Raw genomic sequence first — 14938 nt, forward strand, 5'->3', positions numbered from 1 at the left:
GAGGAGAAATGATAAAAGAACAATTATTCGTTAATTTTTCTCTCTTATGTTTTTTAGCCTTATAACCACCTAGTCCGAGTTGGCAACATCGTCGCCCTTCAAGCTCATTAAGCAACTTTCAATCAGCATTAGTCATAACCAGTGTTGATTAAACCACCACTCTAGACCCATCCTTTTTCTTCAAAAGTGAAACATGAAAGACAGGATGCGTACAACTTGGAAGTTGGTGGAATAGCTAGCTTGTAACTTTTAAGCAAATAGTCCAATTTTGCTGATTACCCGATAAGGCCTATAATATTTTCAGCTCAACTTAAGGTTATTCCCCTGAGCTAAGGAAGTTTGACAGTAGGGTTTCAACTTCAGACACGCCATTTCACCTACTTGGTACTTCCTTTTGGTCCTTCATTGATCTACAAAATACGTCGTCCTCTCCTGAGTCTTGTGGAGATTGTCCTTTAATAGCTATTGTATTTATTGTTGGTGCATAATCACATCTTCAGTAGAAGACACCACAGTGTCTAAGAGAAGCCCAATAGACAAGTGAGGTGGTGAATAACCATAAAAAGTTTCAAAAGGGGTGCTTTGGAGACTATTATGGAAGTTGGTGTTGTACCACTATTCAGCAAAGTAGAACTACCTTTTCCAGTTTATAGATTTGTTGCTAGTCATACACCTCAAATAAGTTCCAATACACCTATTCACGCTCTTTCTTTGATCATCTGTCTAGGGGTGGTAAGTACTATAGGAAAATTTGATTCCCCTTAGTTTGAACAAAGCTTTCCAAAATTGTTGAGGAACACCTTGTTTCTATCAATGACTTTAGATGTAGGGGTACTATGCAAGGTTTGAACCGTCGTCCAAAACATATCACGCATAATAGTTGTAGTATAAGGATGAGTTATGGCTATGAAATGTGCTAATTTTGTGAACCCTTTTCCTTAAGACCGAGGCAACCCCTCCTATAAAACCCATAATAGTTGCAGTATAAGGATGAGCCCATGCTTGGTTGGAAATAGGTTGTGGTTGAAGAACACCAGAATATACTATATTCTCATTCTTACTCCTCTGACAGATATCATATTGTGCTACATATTTGAGTATCATTTGTTTCATAAGAGGCCAATAAAAAAACCTAAGATAACCTCTTAGGTGTGCCTAACTAACCAGATGTCCTTCTAATGGTGAGCTATGAAAAACTTGTAGTAGTTAGCTCCGCCAACAGCGCACGCAAGCTGCTCAGGAAGAGCACAACTCTAACTAGCGAAGGGAGGTGATCAGCTCAATTGAAAGAGAGTTAGTGTGCCAATAAATTTCACATAGATTTTTCCTTTCTACCTCAAGATCCCAGATTGATAGTGCCAGAGATTAGGACCTTTTAAGTCTACCATTAGCTGAGCAATAAGATCGGAAGCAAAAGTGTCACCTCCATAAGTGGTTGTGATGTCTTGCACCCAAGTTGGAACTGCTGATCTAATAGCTTGTAATTTAGTATGCAAGGAAAATGTTTCTTCTTCTTGCACCCCTTCAAATTGTCTGGAAAGAGCATTAACAACTTTGTTCTCAGCCCTTCACTTGAACTTAACTTCATAGCCTAAGCCTAACAACTTGGTAAGCCCTTTTTTTTTATGGATTGCTGAAGTAACTCTCCGATCAAACAAATATTTCACATACCACAAAATGCTTATACCGTAAGTAGTACCTCTACTTGTCTATGGAACTAAGCAATTGCATGTACTCCTTGTCATTAATGGACCTGCCCCTAAGCTTCTTAGCCAATACTTTGCTAAAATAGGCCACCGGCCTCCCCTTTTGCATAAACTGCACCAATTCCTGAGTGGCTTGCATTTGTTTCAATTATGTATTCTTGAAAATAATTCAGTAGGGTAAGGACTAGGGTGTTAGACATAACTTCCTTCAAAGAAAGCAGTTTTAGCCTCACCACTCCAATTAAAATTGTCCTTTTGAGAAGGTTAGTGAATGATCTACATATTATACTATAATTGGCCACATACTTCCTGTAGTATCTAATCAGTCCTAAGAATCCCCTAAAAGCTCTCAAGGAAGAGGGCCTAGGTCACTGCACCATAGCCACTACCTTTTCAGGATCAGTAGTTAGCCCAAGAGCACTAATGACATAACTAAGATATTCAACCTTGGATTGACCAAATGAATATTTGGATCTCTTAGCAAAAAGTGGATGGTCCCTCAACATAATAAAAATAGTAGTAGCATGTTTCACATGGTCCTTAAGAGGTTGAGTGTATATTAAGATATCATCAAAGAAAACTAGCACAAATTTCCTGAGAAAGGGTTGAAATACCGAGTTCATCAGAGCTTGGAATGTGGTTGGGGCACTGGTAAACCCAAATGGCGTCACTCTAAACTCATAGTGCCCCATATGAGTTCTGAATGTTTATCTTCAACACATCATCATATTTCATTCTAATCTGATTATAACCAGCTCTTAAATCAACCTTTGAAAATATCATTGAACCATGTAACTCATCTAATAGGTTATCTACAATGGGTATGGATACTTTGTCTTTCATCGTAGCCTCATTCAAGCCACACAAAACCTTCAAGTTCATCCTTATTTTTCACTAACAATGCAGCTGAAGAAAAAGGCAATTGAATCGGCTTGAATAATACCCATGTGATGATATATCCTTCACTTGTTTCTCTAGCTCCTCTTTTTGAAAGTAATTGTACCTGTAAGGCCTTAAGCTAACATGCAATGATATCCTCAAATTGTTGCAAACATTTAGATTCAATAATTGTACCTGTAAGACTTCAATGGAATTGAGTAGTCTAAACTCCTCACTAGTGGCAAACCATTAGATTCAGTAAAGATATCCTCAAATTGTTGCAACACCACTCTTATTGGTTCTTCAATGGTTTACTACTCAGTAAAGAACAAGTGAGCCATCAAAGTCTGACCCTTCGTGATCAGTTTCCCATTGTACCACTGTTAATCATGTGAATACCTCCCCCTTCTGGAATAGCATGCAACACCACTTTATTGGCCTTCTTGCCAATAGTAACACTCCTCTTTTCATGGTCAAACTTGGTGGGTGTATTTTTTCATCTAGTCATTTTCTAGGACTATATCACACCCTCCCAACTTGATAATCCTTAGATCTTCTCTGAATGATTTCCCTTCCATTTTCCAGTTGAAACTAGTACATGTAAATGTACACAACATACAGTTACCATCAACAACAATGACCTTTCTAGGAGAGCTATAAGTTGCCACATAATCAGTTTTTATCACAATTTAGGAGTCAATAAAGCTATGAGTGCTTCCGGAATCCACCAACAGTTATATTTCTATTCTTAGCTATTCCCCTTACAAAAATGGTATTCACCCTATTGTGATTGCCAGCCAAGGCACTCGGACAAATATCCAATTGCGCTCTTGTTGGATTTCCACTTCAATAACCACATCAATTAGGGCTTGCTCCTCAACTATTTCAGTAGTTTCAATAGGTGTTGTCCATGCCACTTGCTCATCTTATTGCTTCCCTTGATGCAATTCAGCTGCCTATTCTTACATTTATTCCCTGGATCATACGTATATCCACATCTGAAACAGAGCTGGTTGTTCTTCCTATGTTCATAGACTTCTGGACTCAACATGTAAGTGGTTGGACTAGTACGAGTACTGAATTGAACTAATCTGTTGCCGTCTACTGAATGTGTTGATATTACTCCTCCAGCCCCATATTGAATCCTCAAAAGTACAAAACTTTATTTGCTCTTTATTTGAAGGCATAACAACTTGCTTATGTGATGTCAGACACCAATGTCCAGCTTGTTACACGTAGTTCAAGCGGAAGGAGCATACTATTGAACATCTGCAAACATCTCATCATTCGGTTCATGACCCTACATGTGGTGTGTGTAACAAATATTACAAATCATTTGAATCACGAAGGGAGCACATTGCTGGTAAGTTTTTGTGCTTAGACAATCAATGTTTTTTTACATGTAAATGATCTCGAAGTTGCCTTTTCACTTTAATATTCAGGTCCATTGGTCACAGTGAACGGTTCAAGCATCTTTGCTGAAAGAGGCTGCATTTTGTGTCTGAAAATCTCTAGCAGTGTAGACTCTCTCAACAAGCACAAGGAAACATGTCATCTTACTACTCCTCAACCCTTTGTGAGTTGATGAATTTTTTTCCTCAATGCATTCACAAGAATCAGTTACACTTAGGATAGTGTAGATGTATGTGTTAGTTGTTGTAATGTGTATGTATAATTGTTGCAAGAGACAGTACTGGAGATATATCATTCAGAAGACGAAATGGACAACATTAGAGGCCAGGACGTAGTTGCCATAGATTGTGAAATGGTTGGAGGTGATTGCTCAGAAGATCTTTGCGCAAGGGTATGCATAGTTGATGAAGATGAGAAGATTATTTTTCACACTTATGTTCTACCTCAGACTCCTGTGATTGATTACAGGTATCTGCTGGCAATAAACATATCTATTTTTAGTGTAAGTGGATGCTTTTGGTATCACACATTTTCATATTTCCTCATCATTGTGTGCCAGGTATGAAATTACTGGTATAACAGAAGAAAATCTACAAGATGTCATGCCTTAGAATAAAGTCCGGGAGAGAATGATCAGTAGATTTTTTACAGTGTAGTGTCAATTCGTAGAGCACTTGTGGGCCATAACCTTGAGAAACACCTGCATTGCTTGAAGATATCTTATCCTTATCATCTTTTAAGGTAATTTTATTTTTATTTTTTCTTTCTAATAAATGAGAATAATTTTCTATGAACCATAAATCCTGTATTATGTCCAGATCACGGGTGTATTATGTGTATCCATTCACTGCCATGCATTAACATGAATGGTTATATTTGCCATAATTTTGACATAACATGCTTCTTTTAAGAGTACTTAATTATCCAGTGGAATAGTCAAGGTGTGTGCAATTTGGCCTAGACAACACCGCTATTAAAAAGAAAAAGAGAGTATCTTATGGTTGACTATTGTTGTGGGTGGAACATTTATGCTTATTAGGTCAGAGTTACTGAAACTGCGACTCCTCAGATTCGGTGGTAATGTGTGTTTCGATTTTATGTGTAGTTCCTGTAGAAGTATTTCAAGACATTGGCATATAGTAAAATATGAATATATTTGTAAAAAGTCAAGGTCGAAATCTAGTAAATGTGTTCATTTTCTTCCTTGTGTGGGAGAAAATAACAGTATGGTGGTTATGTAAACTTGATCTACGAGCATGTACAGAAGCTCCCATTGCAGGTTGTGTTGCCTTCTCTGTATTTGTCTGTGAAGTTGGGTATATGGAGACGTTATACGTGTATGCTTTGGAGATGCATTCCTTTATTCATGTCCTGCCTTTGTTCTATGCACAGATATTGCAACATATCGCCCCCTGATGAAGACCAACTTTGTCAGCCACTCTTGAAATATCTAACCAAGACTTATCTAGGGCAAGTTACTTGCTCAGTCTCATGATCTTCTCTTGTGTTTTTGTCTGTCAAGTTTATCCATTACATTCTCATTGTGCCTTGTATTTTAAAATGTTCAGTCACTGTTGTTTTCTTGGAGCTTGAATAGGTGGCTGGCTTAGTAGTTATTTGCTTCAACTGTGTTTATTACACTTGTGTGCTATGTTGATCGAAACTTTTGACCTTAAACAGATATGACATCCAAGTTGGTTTTCATGATCCTTACCAAGATGCAGTGTCTGCGATACGGTTGTACAAGAGGATGTGCTCACAGGACCACCCAATGGTTTGGGTTTCAATTTCACCAGTTCAACTCTTTATCGGTTGCTCTAATCCATGGAAATCCGTGGCACACGAGAGAATGACAATAGAGGAGCTCTTAGCAATATCCAGAGCAAACTATCAATGTTGGTGTCTTGATTCACAGGATTGAATATGCATTTAATCTGAGAAAGCTTCCAGCTCAAAATGCGCGACACTAAAGCAAGAATATGTTATATCATGGTGGATTCATATTTAATTAGGCCTGTGAGGCTTCTGCTGCTGAAGTTTTTTAGCTACTAAAGTTAACTGACTAGAATTTCATGTGTTTTACTTTATCTGCTCTCCATCCTTGGAGGACTCTTCTAGTTTGATGCTAAGTGAAAATGGCTTGATTTTGTTATTGCAATTTACATTTTCTATAATGTGTAGCACCAAAATACATATATGACATATGTTATGTCAATTATCATAAACCTCGCCTAGCACCGAAAGAGATAGACTAGAATATGACATATGTTATGTCAATAACACCAAAGGGATACTAAATGAATGTAACTGAGATATTGATCAAATAAAATGAAAAAGTCACTTTGAGGTTCTATCTGGGACGAGGGATGGATGACATAAAATGAAATAGTCACTTTGAGGTTTTATCTTGGATGATGGATGTAAGGGAGCCACTATGAAGAAGTTTCAAAAATTACTAAGAAAACTTCGAGCTCATATTGTTCATGCGTTGAGAACAGGAATTGAACTCTATTAGACGGAATCTTCGGTCTAGTTTCGACGTATTCTTTGCTTAATTAAAAGGCATCCCCCTTTCTACTCCAATCGTCCAGTGGCCAGGGGGTTATCAAATGTAAAGCTTTAAGAGATAGGAGGTGAGTGATAGAGTTAGCAAAGGAAGAGGTACAACATAATCAAGTAAGCGAGTCATAAGAAAGAAATATGCTATTGACTTAACTGGCTTTAAACCCTCGACTGAAATTTTAAGTACAAATAGTCATCTACACTTACAAACTTTCTTGTCTTCACTGATAAATATGTTGTTTAACCTAAGATTTTCTAAATTGTTATTTGATATTTATATTGATTTCGACTTGATCAAATTTATGTCATCTAGGATTTATGTGAAGAAAGTGAAGAGAGAAACGATTCCATCTACTACATCAATAGATGGTAGCTTGTAGTAGAAAGTTGCAAAGTAGTTGGGTGACCACAATCTTAGCGAAAATGCACACTTTTGAAAGAAAAAAAAATGTAGAGACTTTTTAATTAATCTTAAAGATGGTAAATTATTGTATGGTATATGATTAAACATAGATTTTCACCATATTCTCACTCTAAATAATGGATCATATACTCATCAACTTTTTTATTCAATTCTTCGTTGGAAGGACTCTAGGGACAATGAATTAAGGGTTACAAAAAAATTTCAAAATGAGGGATTGGTGACTCAAGTCTTAAATATTGAGTAGGGGTGACAATTTTTAAATTAAGAATTAAGGAGTTGAATTGTTTATCCCTAATTTTTTTTATTTTACACTTTAGTTCATCTCATTTTAAAATCCAAAATAATAAGAAATTGGGGAGGGGAGGGGGATACTAACGACTCCCTTTTCCCCTTTTTCTCTCTTGCTTATTCTTCCATTGTTAGGGACCATTGTTGCTGCTCTTCTTCTTCATTCTTCTTATCCATCTTCATTATTCTTCTTCTTGTTCATCACCATCTTCTTCTGGTTATTCATCATTTTTTCTTCTTCTGTTGATATTCAAATTGTACTGCTATTAGACCAATTTACATCCATATATCATTGGGCATTACATTATAGGTGATTTTGGTGCGTAAATTAATAATTTTTACCCTAATTTTTTGTTTTGGTAGTTGGAGTGTTTCTTCAAAAATTTACAGTCGCGTATCCAATAGGTAAGTCATCTGCTGCAACGGATAGATTTCTTGTTGGATACATATTACCGTACCATGTCAAGCTGAGACAAATCAGAAGCTTGTCCCAACATATGAGTCATTTATTGCAATCGATGAGTCATCTGTTGCACCAAATGACTCATTTGTTGCAACAGAGGGCTTACCCGTTGAATATATATTACAGTATCACGCAAGCAGGGAAAAGAACTAGAAGCTTATCACAGCAGATGAGTCAATTATTGCAACATATGAGTCATTTGTCGCATCAGACGACTTATTTGTTGCAAGAAATGACTTACCTGTTGAATACATGTTACAGTACCAGGCCAATCGGGAAAAAGGGGAACGAAGAGGAGACATGGAGTCGGGGAATCATTTCCAACAAGAAAAAATAAGTGTTCAATATGTAAAAATATTGGACACAAGAGAACAATATGTCCCGGTCGAAATGCTCCATAATTATTATAATAGTGAAATAGTTATTTTGTACTTAGTTATGAATGTGATAATTTTAACTCATTTTGGTTAATTATGGTCATACGTTGCAACAAAGTTTGCATTACATGAATTATCTATTGCATTATTTGTTACAATAGATAATCCATCTATTGAAAATAATCAAATAAATATAATCATATGTGCAACAATTATAGGAATCTATTACAACAAATTTCTAATATGTATTATTTGTTGCAATAGATAACCCATCCATTGGAAATAATCAAGTATATATGCTCATCTGTTGCAACATATGAGCGTCCGATGAGCATATATGTTCGATCATTTTCAATCGACTCTATGTATATTTGATATGAAATGCTTCATTAATCCATAATTAGTGATAAATAAAGTTATTTAATTATAATTACTTTTTAATTAATAAGTTCAATTACATTTTCAATGTATTGTAGAGTAATTACATGATCAACTAACTGTGTTCGTCTTAAATAAAGTAATCAATTGATTATTTTGATGTGAAATACTTCATTAGGCCATAATTAGTGATAAATAAAGTTATTTAATTATAATTACCTTTTATTTAATAAGTTCAATTACATTTTCAATGTATTGTGGAGTAATTACCTGATCAACTAACAGAATTCGTCTTAAATAAAGTGATCAATTGATTATTTTGATATAAAGTGCTTCATTAATCCATAATTAGTGATAAATAAAGTTATTTAATTATAGTTACCTTTTAATGAATATGTTCAATTACATTTTTAATGTATTGTGGAGTAATTACATGATTAACTAATTGTATTCGTCTTAAATAAAGTGATCAATTGATTATTTTGATATTAAATGCTTCATTACCCCATAATTAGTGATAAATAAAGTTATTTAATTATAATTACCTTTTAATTTAATGAGTTCAATTACATTTTCAATGTATTCTAGAATAATTACATGATCAACTAACTGTATTCATTTTAAATAAAGTGATTAATCGATTATTTTGATATGAAATGCTTCATTAACTCATAATTAGTGATAATAAAGTTATTTATTATAATTACCTTTCAATTATAAATTTAGTTATAATCTCAATGCATTATTTGTTACAATAGATAACCCACTTGTTACAACAAATGTCTAAATTGTATTATTTGTTTGCAATAGATGACCAATATATGCTTATCTGTTGCAATGGATGATTCATCTGTTGCAACAAATATATAAATTTGTTACACAACTGTCTAATTTGTATTATTTGTTGCAATAGATGACACATATAATTTAACATTTTGAAAATCTAAGAATATAATGAAATTCGTGATAACATAACTGAACATCTATTAAATATAAAATATTGTCATCAGTAATTACAAATACAATTAAGTAAATATGACAAGTCTTCATCAATTACAATTCATATTAGGTTCTTCAACTTACAAAATACGACTTCAGCAGCCCATACCTTCTACAACTTTTGCTGCTCTTCTATGGCTCATGAAGATGACTCAACACTACAAGGAATAGGAGTAGTTGCAATTTGTTGTCTCTTGTTCATACTTGGTAATATCTTGGAAATTAATTTTTTTTTCTTCTCTTAATTTTTTTATGGTGTGAATGGCTCCAAAATTCTTCTTGATGGAATAACACCTCTCTTAGATATCAATTCCTTAACAGCACTAGTAAGAGCATCAAGAGACTTCTTCACAAAAAGCAGCAAACGGTTGAGATTTCGTCCAACAAATGATCTATTTGTTGCAACAAATAGGTCATTTGTTGAACGTAAGTAAATCAGTAGCAAATGATTGAGTTTTCGTTCAACAAATGACCTATTTATTGCAACAAATAGGTCATTTGTTGGACGTAAGTAAATCAGTAGCAAATGATGAAGTTTTAGTCATTTGTTAAAACTGAGGTATGATTGTTGTTGCTTAAACTAGAGACAATTAATTAGTCGGAGATGAAAAGTAACACATAACAAACTATATACAAAAGTTTAACTAATCACCAGATTAGGACAAATTAGCAGAAAAATGCATCAGACAGCACCAAAAAATGCACAAATTAGCATAAAAATTGCACTATATCAGCTATCAAAGCTGAAAAAAAATTGCAGCAATTGTCATTCCATCCATGACATTGACAAAGCCAGGCCTACATATACGGAATAGTTAACATCCTGAGAAATTTTCTCTTTGCAGGGCCACACCAACATCATCACATATGAACAATGATATTCTAAAGAGACACTCGTGTCTATTACCAAAAACTTTCATCAACTTTCATCTATATATTGCAACATGCTGTTAATAAAAAAAGAAACAAGAACTACACCTCAATATCCCATTAAAATAGTAAAGCGAGCTATATAATCCTCAATGTCCATTTTGCCGTGATTGGGTTTCATCCAAGAATCCACCATTATTAATATTTCATCATAATACTAAAACGAATGAAATCAATAGATAAAACTTAAACTAAAAAGCTCTAAATTTTTAACGAAAAACACCTACAACGATTTGTTCATTCCAGTATTTCTTTAAAACAAATGAACTAAAAATCCTATTTTTTTTTCAAAAAAGTAAAGCTTTACCCGCAAATCAATGTTCTCTTGGCTGGTTAGAATAGATGAATAGGCGTCGGAAGTTGAATGTTGTCGGAGAAACTGGTTGGAAGAACGAAGCAACTTCAATTTTGAGAAAATATTGTTGCAACCGAGAGAGGAGAACCCGTTTGATAAGAAAGTGTTTGAGGAGAGAGAGGGAGTGAAAAGTTTTTTTGTTTAGTGTGTGGGGTTACGTTGTTTTTTTTTAAAAAAAAAAAAGATTATAAGTTTTTGAACATATTAATTGAGTCCCCAATTAACTTAATCAACTATTTAAATTTCCTTGACCTATTTTTGGTCAACATTGTCACCAATACTTAATTCAAGACTTAAAAAATACCTTTCTTTTAAGGGAAAATTTCATATATGGCAAACTTATTAGATTAAATAACATTATATGGGTATAGTTTACCTAATTACATAATATGGGTATAGTTAAGTTATTAAAGGTGTCTTTAATTTTGTATATAATTTTTTATTATTATTTATACAATTCTATTTTAAAAAGTTGTTTGTAACTGAATCATTAAATATGGTAACAATAAATTAAGATAATGCCACAAATTTAGGGAAACGTCCCTATTTTCAAGCCAAACGTTCAAATTCAAAAAAAAAATTTCATACAGCCATTGAAACAAAAAAATAATTTTTTTTTTTGCTCTTTGTGAATTTGAAGTTCAGCAATTTTGTCAATCGAATACAGGTAAGTTTTTATTCGATGAAATTTCTTGTTTATTGGTTTTTCCCTTTAGAATTTGTGAATTGTTTTCGATTGTTTGTTTTTTTAAAAAAAAAATCAAAATATGATTTTGTTAAGCTGAAAATTTGCAATATACAATTATATACTGTTCATGTAATTGTATATGTGCTTCGCGGTATTTGTATATTTTGAATGCGTCAATATTAATATCAGTGTTCATAATTGTATAAATTCATAAATCATGTGTTTTATTTTTGATAGAATTATATATTATTGTAGATGTAGTTTTTGTATATTAAAAAGAATACTAATATAAAAATTCTATGTCATACGATTTATTTTTGGAAGAAGTATACACTATTGTAGATGTAGTGTTTGTATATTAAAAATACTAACAGTATAAAATTTCAATAATTTGATTGTATAAAAATTGTTGTATTAATTGTATATATGATCTCATTGAATTATTTGAAATATATATAAATATTCTTTTTCTTAAATGTACAGATAATGGGCTCATTAGCTATTTTGGTTATGCATTCTGGAAAATGGGACGATACAAATTGTTACGTTGATTATACTATAGAGGGAGTAGTTTTTAAGGAACAGTCAACGTTTCTTGATTTTTATACTACTATTGCAAAACAGATTGGTGTTGATATGAATAATAAGACTTTGAAGATTGAGTACAAGGTTGAAGAAAGCAATAAACGAATGGTTATACACAATGACATGGGTGTCAGAGTGTACGTAATGCTAAAAAAGGCCAACATTGATTTTAACAAATTTCCTATTTGTATAACTATTTTGGATTCATGTGATAGACAGATTTCTCAGTGTAAAGAGATGGGGGTGTTGGCAACTGTTGCAGAAAATGATTGTCATGATATGATTGTTGTTGAACCGGAGGATACAAATGTTGCATTTTTATCGATTGATACAACTTGGGTGATTTCAGACGAATCTAATAAGCATGTTGAGGTTGATCAAGTATACAAGGACAAATCAATTTTGAAAGCAGTCATGGAAAGATATGCGATTAAAGAGAGATTTCAGTATAAAACTACTCGGTCAAATTCAATAAGGTAGTGTGCCTCTCAAATAGTGACTTTTAAACTGTATAAATGTTTTTATTGCCTATTGTAAACTAAATTTGTATACTATATTAAAAATTATATGCAGTTACACTCTGGAATGTTTTTCTAAAGGATGTGAATGGTTAATGAAGGCCTCTAATATCAACAAATCTGGAATGTTCAGAATTCGAGCATTCAACCGAAAGCATACATGTCCTTTAAAAGATAGAGTTTATTCGCAAAGACATGTAACTAGCAATTTAATAGGAGGGATTGTGAAACCTAAATTTGTAGATCATAAACGTAAATATACACCAGCTGATATAAGAAAGGATGTTAAGATTGATCTAGGAGTTGATGTTAACTATATGAAGGCTTGGAGGGCCAGGGAGAAAGCATTGAAAGCTTTGAGGGGTACACCAGCTGCATCATATGCAAAGTTACCTGCATATTTGTATATGATGGATATCACTTACCCGGGGTCTCATATACGTATGAAAAAGAGTACGAATAATGAGTTCTTGTATCTATTTGTTGCATTGAATACATTTATCCAAGGATTCAATCATTGTAGACCAGTAGTCGTGGTGGATGGTAGTCATCTGAGAGGTCCATATAATGGTACATTTGTTGCAGCAAGCACGACAGATGGCGCAGGTATATATATATATATATATGTAATAATGTATATGTATAAACGTGAATCTGTTGTATATGTACATTTAATATATGATTTTGATATTATTGTAGGACATATATTTCCACTTGCGTATGGTATTATCGATTCAGAAAATGATGCTGCGTGGACTTGGTTTTTTGAGCAACTTAAAGAAGCATACGGTGAGAGGAGTAACATGTGTGTTGTGTCTGATAGAAATGAGAGCATTATAAAGGCTGTTACAAATGTATACAGTAATGCCCCACACTATGCTTGTATGTGGCATTTATGGAATAACGTTCAGAAAAAGTTTAGAAAATCTCATGAGAAGTTATCTGGTGTATTCTATACAATGGCAAAAGCTTGCACAAAGAATGAATTTGATATGTTAATGGATACTGTAGAAAAAGAAGATATAAGAGTGAAAGAGTATTTGGATTTAGCTGGATATGAAAAATGGGCTCTTTGTTATGCACAAGTACATAGAGGATGGCACATGACATCAAATATTGCTGAGAGTATAAATGCAGCACTTGTTTCAGCTAGAGAATTGCCTATTTTTGAATTTCTCGAAGAGGTAAGGCTATTATTTGGAAGGTGGAATCATGACTACAAGAAGGAGGCAACCTGCACATTCACATCATTGATTGGAAAATACCATGACATACTAACAGACAATGAAGCATTGAGCACAAGTATGACGGTAATATTTAAGAATAAGTATATATTTAGGAGTGTTGACAAAATTTAGTTGTATATATTAGTATGAACATCATTTCATTAATTGTATTTATAAATGAGCAGGTTGTACCGTCAACGGAATATGTGCACAATGTTAATGATGATGGGAGATATTTTGTAGTCTGTCTAAAAGAAAAAACTTGCATCTGTGGAAGATTTCAGTACGAGGAAATACCTTGTGAACATGCTTGGGCGGTATTGAAATGGAAGAGTCTACCACCAGATGAATATTGCTCGGATTTATACAAACCAAAGACAATGTTGAAGACATATAATATGCCTATACATCCTTTACCGGATGTAAAGGCATGGTTGATTCCGAATAGCGTTATTGCTGATGACGTATTACCTCCAAAATTTAAAAGACCTCCTGGCAGGCCAAAGGGTAAGCCTCGGAAAAAAACAGCAAGAGAGTTATCGAGGATTAAGGGGAAAAATACATGTAGCACATGTGGAATGGCAGGTCACAATAGGCGTTCATGTAGAAATAAGCCAAAAGATATTTAAGGCTGATTGTTTTTTCCTAATTAAATTTGATTTGAAACTATATGCATTATGACTTAATTGAAATCTTTGTTTTTGTATACTTATATTACTTAAACTACGTCTTAATTTTGTTATGTGTTGTACATTAATGTGTGTGTTGTATGACCTACAAAAGTAAATATTATACTCAATATGCGTAAATTAAATTTGTATATATACACGCAACATGATAAAATGTTCAACACTAAACAAGTAGATCGTATAAAAATAAAACTCTTTTATCCTATATACAAATAAAACCTTAATCAACATATTGAATATGCATATATAATTCTTAATAAAAACAATGAATAAGTGCTATTATATACTATATACAAATAAAAACCTGAACAACATATATCTTTTGCAATTTGTACATTTATATTTATTCCATAAGATAGAATTTGTATATATATAGCAATCTAATTGTATGTGCATATACATTTAATAACATACATTGAATATGTGATAGTATATACTATATACAAATAAAAACCTGA

At 33.3% G+C, this 14938-nt stretch overlaps 1 protein-coding gene and 1 pseudogene across 1 annotated transcript; both read left to right on the top strand.

Annotated features, from left to right (window-relative positions):
- The first annotated feature begins 3495 nt into the window (after positions 1–3495).
- LOC107030381 lies at positions 3496–4743 on the top strand (annotated as a pseudogene).
- A 7203-nt stretch (positions 4744–11946) lies between these two features.
- LOC107030382 lies at positions 11947–14420 on the top strand. Its single transcript, XM_027911992.1, has 4 exons — positions 11947–12523; positions 12621–13169; positions 13377–13875; positions 13977–14420. The coding sequence occupies exons 1-4, from the start codon at positions 11949–11951 to the stop codon at positions 14418–14420; spliced, it is 2067 nt and encodes a 688-aa protein (XP_027767793.1). The 5' UTR covers positions 11947–11948.
- The last annotated feature ends 518 nt before the right edge of the window (positions 14421–14938 follow it).

This window comes from Solanum pennellii, chromosome 9, assembly GCF_001406875.1.
Source record: "Solanum pennellii chromosome 9, SPENNV200".
Taxonomy (NCBI): domain Eukaryota; kingdom Viridiplantae; phylum Streptophyta; class Magnoliopsida; order Solanales; family Solanaceae; genus Solanum; species Solanum pennellii.

Coding starts and splice junctions, on each gene's coding strand:
- LOC107030382 (XM_027911992.1), top strand. CDS start 11,949: ATGGGCTCATTAGCTATTTTGGTTATGCATTCTGGAAAATGGGACGAT. Junction 13,170..13,376: donor GCAAGCACGACAGATGGCGC/AGGTATATATAT, acceptor TAACATGTGTGT/TGTGTCTGATAGAAATGAGA. Junction 13,876..13,976: donor CATTGAGCACAAGTATGACG/GTAATATTTAAG, acceptor ATAAATGAGCAG/GTTGTACCGTCAACGGAATA.